The sequence below is a fragment of the Egretta garzetta genome, unplaced genomic scaffold (genome assembly GCF_000687185.1).
Source record: "Egretta garzetta isolate BGI_Z169 unplaced genomic scaffold, ASM68718v1 scaffold644, whole genome shotgun sequence".
Classification (NCBI taxonomy): Eukaryota; Metazoa; Chordata; class Aves; order Pelecaniformes; family Ardeidae; genus Egretta; species Egretta garzetta.
Window position 1 is genome coordinate 267,358 of NW_009259452.1, and position 8,469 is coordinate 275,826.

Below are 8,469 nucleotides of genomic sequence, written 5' to 3' on the forward strand. Positions count from 1 at the left end.
GGAAAGAGCAGCAGAATAAGATGAAATGGGGTGAATCTGAAAATGGAGGTCACTCACAGATTGAACCTGAAGCTGCAGGTCATTTTTCTCTTGCAACAGGGTCACCATTTTCTCCTCCAGCTCTCTCCTTTTTGCCTCAGACTTTGCAAGCTCTTCCTTGGTTTTCTCAAACTCCTCCTTCATGTTGGCCACCTCCTACTCAGATTCTGCACTCTTCAGCAAGGGCTTCATCTTGAAGTACAGCTTCATCCAGGGCCAGTGCTTCACGTTCATGAATGCTCTAACATTGTATTGGATGATATAAATAGATTCTCTGAAAACACATGAAAACACAGTGGTGAGACTTGGGTTGGAAACATACTCTGATTATTGGCAATACAACATCAGCATTTTCTGCAAGGAACTTCTGCACGAGACTTTTTTCCTCACCTTCCTTGCTTTTATTAAAGAGTCATTTATAGGCCCTTGCTTGCACAATGACTGGCTCAGTAGCATGAACAATAACAATGTCTGGACAGAAGAGGGAGAAAAACTCCAACGCACACAAACGTCTCTGGCATGTTGCCTGGGAACCTCTGAGACTTTCCTCTCTGAGATTCCTCAGTCTCAAAGAAAGCGCAAGCGCTCAGGTGAACACCAGAGTGAAAATCGACATCCTTGAGGTGCTGCTGCTGAGATTAGAAATCTGGGAGTTACTATCAATTGTGGAAACAGCAGCTTGATGCTTTCTGGGTCCTCAAAATAGCAAGTACCTCATTAGAGATTATTAAGACAGAAGCTGAAAACAAAAACAAAATCTTTTTATGGCATTGAATGCAAAAGGATGTTGTTGATGCCCATAGTTCAAGGGGAGATTAGACAATTCCTTGCAGAGAAATCCAGCAAGAGTTATTGAATTCTTAGAAACTGCTCCTGGCTCAGGAAGCCCCTGAGCTAAATATGTACTGCAGAGTATTACAAATAAGAGCAGCTGTCTGGCAGAGCATCCTATACATTTATGTAATCCTTGCTCCCCCTAAAGCTTACACTTGTCAACAACATTTGGGAAAGATTGCTTGGCTCACCCAGTGCTGCCACTCCTACATTCTAAATTTTGCACAATTCATCCCATCTCAAAGGGGGACAGCTGAAATGGTGAGGGTACCCGGAATGGCTGAAAGTATGGAGAACCCTCTCAGCACAAGATAGAATTGTTCATCTTAGATGATGGAAGGAGGTGGAGGAAAATTAAAGAGAAGGAGAGCAGAGAGTGATTATATGCCATTCCTTACAAAACCAATGTGATCAAAGGAAATGATCAGACAATATTTTCAAAACAGATGAACCTTAGAACTTGTTCAGTTGCCTATCTCTGTCACAGGGTTCTTTAAAGGTTGAAAATGGTAAGTGCATTCCTGGAGAAAAGGTTCACTGTTAAATAATAAATATCATGGTCCAGCTGCATGGTCCAATTGCTAAATAGCCATTGCCAGAATTTGGGAGACTATAACAAGGAAGCTATTAGTTAGTGCTCGCTCTGTTTCCCCTAGTCTTTCTAAGGGTCTTTCCCGAGGACAGTTTTTTGCCTGAGACAGTATGCTGCATTGCTGGCCTTTTGTCTGACACAGTATGATTGTTAGTGTTATCTTACATTACCTTCTTTCATTCATCTTTTTAAATTCAGTTCTCATGAGGTACCCTCTGCACATAGCTTGTGTATGAGTGATGAGGCTCACAAGCTTCTCGTCTCTCATCTCTTCTAGGAGTCCCAGGAGACCTGCCTTGAAGAACACCTAGAACATGAAAGAGGGTCAAATAGTTTGAGGCTTAGGCAGATACACAGCCATTGGCGGCTGATGCAGGGTAGTACAATGCAGTTTTGGAAAAATGACTACAGAGTAAAGGTTCAATAGCTAGAGAAATTTTGTGTCAGTATTCATATCCTCAGTGTTCCTGTGATTCTTGAAAAGTTACTCTATGTATGATCTAATCACACTATTGCAGCATTATTTGATGCCCGCTCCAGCATAGGTTGTGGAAGATGTAGCTTATCAGTAGTTATTAAAACAAAGAATCATAGAATCATAGAATGATCATAGAATCATAGAATGTTTTTGATTGGAAGGGACCCCTAGAGGTCATCTAGTCCAACCCCCTTGCAGTGAGCAGGGACACCGCTAACTAGATCAGGTTGCTCAGAGCCCTGTCCAACCTGGTCTTGAATGTTTCCAGGGATGGGGCCTCCACTACCTCTCTGGGCAACGTGTTCCAGTGTTTTACCATCCTCATTGTAAAGAATTCATTCCTTATATCTAGTCTAAACCTACCCTCCTTTAGTTTAAAACCATTACCCCTTGTCCTGTCACAGCTGGCCCTACTAAAATGATTTTCCCCAAGAGTTTACTTTCAACTTAGTATTATATCCTGTGCTGCCCCTTTGCTGTACTCTACCCTTCTATGTCAGGCTCAAGATTTGCTCTGTAAACTGACTTAGAGATGGCTTCAGAAGCATACATGATGATGTCTGTTTAGCAGTGTAGGCGACTGGGCTTTTGTCCAGAGATAGCGCTGCCTTGCTTGTGCTGCTCAGAGAATCAGAACCACCTAACACTGCTTTGGATACGGAAGGTAGGCTTGTGTGTGTGCCTAAATCCCCTGAAAAGTCTGACTGTCCAAACTTTTCTGAGCCTGTCTAACACTGATACAAATGAGTTCAGCTGGCAAGAGAAAGGGGAAGCACCGGTTCTAGTTGCAGCCACGCTGGGTGGTTTTGGTAGTGTGGTGTCCCCAGGGCTCACAGTGCTACCCCTCACACATTCCCCCAGAACTGGACAAGTTTTCTGTACTCCTTGCTAGCAGTGTACTTTGTTTCCAACCATCATGAAGGCTGATTTCATATGCAAGAAACACTTTCAATGAACAAGTTTTTTTTTCATTAATTATACCCACGCTTCTACAAGGACTTTACCTTGGTGTGGCCAAATCTGTATTGGTTGTGGTCAACATCAATGGAGGAAAGAAGCTTTTCTGATGCCTTTTTGCTGTCAATGAATTGGCCTTCTGGAATGGCTGAGGCATTAAGGATCTTGTACCTGTGGTAAGACAGGTTGCAAGGACTGGTTGTAAACAGGGAGAGGAAAATAGGTTACATCACATATCATAAAATATACAGAAGCTGAGCTAGCTGAAAATATCTGAATATGCTGTCTGAAATCTAGACTGGCTTGGCTGAACAGAATGTGATGACAAGGGAATGCATCTACTCTTCAGAGGAATCTGTTGGCTGTGTAGCAAAACCGTATGTTGTTACATGCAAAATTAACGCGCATACTTATGAGTGCCTGCAGGTCCAGGAATTAGGAAGAACATAGTGAGAACCTGTCAACCTCTTCTCATCTTGTTCCATTGATCAGAGAGGAACGCTACTCAAATTAAAATTGAGGATGAATTAAAACTGCTAACAAAAATCAGCTATATTCCAAAGGAAATACAGAACTTACACATCTCACAGTCTCTACAATTTATACCACTGAATCCTTGAGCTTGGACTAGAAATGGCATGGTATTATTCTGCAAATGGTAACAGTGCTCTTAGCATTTTGTAAGGTAACTTAATGATTAAGGTAATCCTGTGTCATGGACAGGACCACCTAGTCCTTCTAAAGGGGTTTCTTCAGATACATCAGTGAGGATATGTGACTGTACACTGGAGCACCTCTTATTCTCAAGTCTATCCTGAAAGAGAATATGTAAAATCAAGACAGTGATAATGAATGGTGCAGTGAATTTATTGTTTATTTTAGGCTTCCATTGTAGTTCCTCCTGAACTTCAGCGCATTTCCTTTGAACTATAAAGCACTTTGTACTTCTAGACCATGGTCATTATGGATAGATTCCTTCACCTGTCACATCAAATTATGATTTGAGAATTGAGACCAGCTAATGCCTTACTGAACAGCAGGTTGCAGGGCATTTTCAGAGAGGTCTTGGGTCCTTTTCACACCATTTCAGCATTGAAGGTGCTACTGTTACATTTAATTATAAGAGCAGCCAGTTCTGATTCAGCACTTTATAACAACTGAGCTCACATTAATCAGTTTAATTGTCTCCATTTTAAAGATGAGCAAAACAAGACACAGGATTGTTGGGTTGATGGTTGGACTTGACAATCTTGGAGGTCTTTTCCAACCTTAATGATTCTATGATTCTATTCTATGGATGCAGGCCAGTGACAGAGCATTGGCAAAGCCTTGGATTTTTGAATGCTTAGCCAGTGCACTGTAAGGAGGCTGTGCTGATGTGTATTGGTTTTGTATCTGTACTCCAGGAGACTTACAAAGGGCAGTCTATAATGCCACTTAATTCATTATACTACAAGCATTTTGCATCTCTTTGACTCATTGGGCATTGACTACAGTTTGGAAATTATACTGGTTCTGGTGAATGAAGAAGTCTCTGGTCTGATCAAAGAGGGAAAGACTGGAGTGACTTAAGACACTATTAATCACTTCTTTCCCTCAAATTCCACTAATGTAGTCTGATTCAGAGGGTGTCTCTCCATGATGTCACCAGACTTCTCACCTGAGTTGTGGGTTTACAGAGGCCTTACCTTAACAGACAGTAACTGAAGACCTACCGTTGCTTAAAGTCTGCATAAAGGATTCTGCTTGGAAACCCCTTCCTGCAAATTCGGATGCCTTCTAGAACCCCATTGCACCGCAGCTGATGCATCACCAAGTAATGGTCCATTTCACCTTAAACAAAACACATCCATCATGACTCTCCTTTTCTTCCAAAGAATCTCCATATGTATTAACATTCCAGAATGACCTCCCTTTTTTTGATCAAATTCAACCAGTTCTTGATTAAAGGTGCAGGAAGTGAAGACAAGAACATGCCTTCAATTCAGACAAGGTGTAGAGAGCTGCTTCAATGAGCTGAGCTTTACTGACAATGCTAGGGCTGGCAGTGCTTGTGAATTGCCAGTGCCCAAAAAGCATAAATCCACATTATTCAAAAATGGCAGGACAGTGCTTTAGGAGACCAGCTGAAAAATCTTCAACAGCATCAGCATCCTCTTTGGATGTAGGTGGAGGTGGCACAATGTAATGCGTCGTACCATCTGGACAATCAGCTCTTCACGTTATGTAAGATTTTACCTTGTATCTGCCATGCAAGTATTGACTATATTCAGACTTGATTAGATTTGATAGCTACGTATATTCCAACACAGGAATGGATAAGCAGGTTGCTCAAAGCTCTGTCTGTAGAGGAGTTGATTAAAATTGGAAGAATTGTCTTTCTCCTCCTAAAATATCTATTGTATATAATAATCAACCCTCTTTCTAAGCCTTATTCACAAGTATTGCAAAGTACAACTGGCAGAATAAAACCCTCTTAGAATCACTTTGTCATGCAGAAATTTCCATCAGCTGCTAGAGACATTAATTAGCACAGAAGGGTCCATACCCTTAATTTTACTTTTTCAGTGTAATCAATACAGGTGTACCCAAAGGAATTGTTAGAAAAGTCAAGCATAAGCAGCCTAAAACCAGACAAAAATCAGAAGATGTCCAGTTTCTCTTCCTTCACCTCACCATCCTTAATTTTGCTCACACAGTACTAATTTACTTTTTCTTAAAAGGCAAAAGTCAAGATTCCCTCTGAGTCATCTCTGTCAAAACAACCAACTGAACACTGAAATGGCAGCCGTATATGGCAAAAGCATTCATTCAAATATACTTTGCTATTTTAGTAGGTTTCCTGAAGTCCCCCCTTACACCTTGACTGTCAAGACCCCAGTGGGATTCCTCTTTCTTCACTTTAGGATATGAAGTGTGGGCATTTCCATTTGGGCTTCATTTATAGTCAGTGGACTGAAACAGCTTCTTCTAGGATGTGATTCATCTTGTCCTAAGCTAGATGTATAAATGGGGCTAGATGAGTCATACCTTAAAATGCCAGTTTCTCTCCACTGAATATAAAAGGCATTTAGATGAATAGCTGAAATGTGAATGTTATACATATGTGTGTTGCTTAAATCCCGATTGTGTTCTTCAGGGTTACACAGAGAGACATAAACAAGAAAGGTAAGAAATGATCTGAAATTGGTCTTTTGTTTCCTGAGCAGATTAAACAGATGCCAAGCTCCTGTTTCCTGGTACTCCTGTTGCATTCACTACGTTCTACCAGTATCTACCTTATCATTGTACCAGTGTCAGACCTCATAACGATTCAACCCCTAAAAGCCACACAGGCAAGTCTCTCCCCAAGTACTTTAATTAAATGCCCACATGAAAATACTCCTAAACTTGACTGTTCTTGGTGACTAAACTCTTTGTGAGAGTTTAATATTTAATTAAATAAAGGAAAAAAAGTAACTTTATATCAAAATGATTTCCAAGTGCTAGCAGCACCCAGAATTACATGCAATTCCACAGATGATGTATGATTTCTTTGACAGTCCTCCAGCTCAGTGAATCAGATCCTAACACTGAATATTTAGAAACTGGCAAGTGGTCTTGGGCTGAACTGAACAGTTCTGAATGACACGGTGGTCCTTAAAACTAAGCATTCATTAGGGATTTGCTAATGCTATTACCCACCACAGACAATTTTATCAGGTGAAACCAATCCCATCTTTATTATCTTCAGCTCTGTATGCACATTAAACAAAGATGGGCAAGTGTTGTGACCATGTAATGCTCAAAATTTTACAGTGACAGTAAACAATACAAGAAGGTTTACTCAGGCGCTGTCCTGCAGGCCAACCCCCACAAGATCTTCACATGCAAAGGGAGGTGTTCTGGAAGAAGTTGGTGTGGAAGCTAAGCAGGCTAATTCCTGTCAGTCCCGTGTCTTCAGCGTATAATGATGGACTTACCAGGTGTCTTGGTCTCATTAGGAATCAGGCAACGCACGAAGTGGGGATGGGTACTTCTTAGGTTAGTCATCAACTTGTTTAGATTTTCCTGTGGTAGAACAAAACATGGGTTTGAGCTTTGAGCTACAAAGCTTTTACATTCTTCTTCAAATTCCAAGGAGCTATAGAATCACAGAATGGTTTGGATTGGAAGGGGCCTTTGAAGATCATTGAGTCCAACAACCCTGCCATGGTCAGGGGCATCTTTCACTAGATCAGGTTGCTCCAAGCCCCGTCCAACCTGAGCTTCAACACTTCCAATGATGGGGCATCTGCAACTTCTCTGTGCAACTTGTTCCAGTGTCTCACCATCCTCTTTGCATTTAAATCTGTTCTCTCTTGTCCTGTTGCTACAGGCCCTGGTAAGAAGTCTTTCTCTGTCTTTCTGATCAGCAATAAGGTGTCCCTGGAGCCTTCTTTTCTCCAGGCTAAACAACCCCAACTCTCTCAGCCTTTCTTCATAGGAGAGGTGTTCCAGCCCTTGGATCATTTCTCATTAAAAAGGAAATTCACATACCCTGAACACAGCAGACACTGTCTGGAAAGAGCCCCCCTTCTTCTTGGCACCTTTCTTGCCACCACCACTGTCGCCTTGGAAGAAGTAAATAGAGGTGAATGGTTAGAGTAAGCGGTGTGTTTTGTAGGCTTCACCTTCCTTTTTTTGGTCATCGGACAATAAAATAATTAATTTTTAGTTTTAAATACTGACCCACAGCTGCATGAGAGTTTTAGTGAACTGCTGGTAGTTGGTTGTTGCTCAGTGTGTGGTATATTTGGTTTTAGATGTGTGGTTTAGATTGCATCATAATGTGTATCGCTTTGGTGGTACCAAACACCGTGGCCTGACAAAAGTTTCATAACTGTACTCTGTGCTACTAGTCACATTGCTTTTACTTACAGACATACCCCCAGTCTTTTTTTTTTTTTTTTAATTAGGTGAAAGGCCACTAGCATGTGGCTCAGCAGTGGACGTTCATTTATCAGTCCAGTGAAGTCTTTTTTAGAAAAATCTCCTAATCCAATGTTCCAGGTGAAGAATAGAGATCTATTCTGAGTTACGGCATCCCTAACGCAGGAAGCAAATTACAGTCTCAGGAATACAGGTCCAAGCAGCTCAGTGCCTTTTCATATTTGCTGCACTATTGAAGCCAATTAAATTGAGTCTTTGTGCTCTGAACTTCAGACCTTACCCAAAATTTTATCCTCACAACCTTTTCTTCTCGCCTTCCTTATATTGATGATACCTGCAAAGACCACAACTGACTCATCCCCAGTATTTCCTCAGACATGTTGTTGTGTCAGCCAAACTGAACTGCAGGGAAGGCCCCATGCAGTCCTCTTGAGCCTCAAACCCTGCTGTCCCTATGCCTGATGGCTGTGTTGGCTGCTACTGTATACTGACTCTTCTTTGGATTGGACTGCTCTCTGATGCCCTTCGAGGAATTCTAAATTATATTCTCTGTCTTTCTCATTTTCCCTTGCAACACCAGGACTGCTCTGCTGATACAAAGTAGTTCCACGGTCCCCTTTTAGTTCCTCCAGTTCACCCCAGGGAACAAAACTCTTTC

The 8,469-nt window shown here is 41.5% G+C and overlaps 1 protein-coding gene across 1 annotated transcript in view; it reads right to left on the reverse strand.

Moving 5' to 3' along the window:
• The window catches only part of LOC104124785 (myosin-1B-like), an 83,793-nt gene that overhangs the window by 18,454 nt on the left and 56,870 nt on the right, over positions 1-8,469 (reverse strand). Inside the window, 6 exon segments of the mRNA XM_035892719.1 lie at positions 58-313; positions 1,636-1,772; positions 2,948-3,071; positions 4,616-4,733; positions 6,863-6,950; positions 7,419-7,492. Coding sequence (XP_035748612.1) covers positions 58-313; positions 1,636-1,772; positions 2,948-3,071; positions 4,616-4,733; positions 6,863-6,950; positions 7,419-7,492 — 797 coding nt within the window.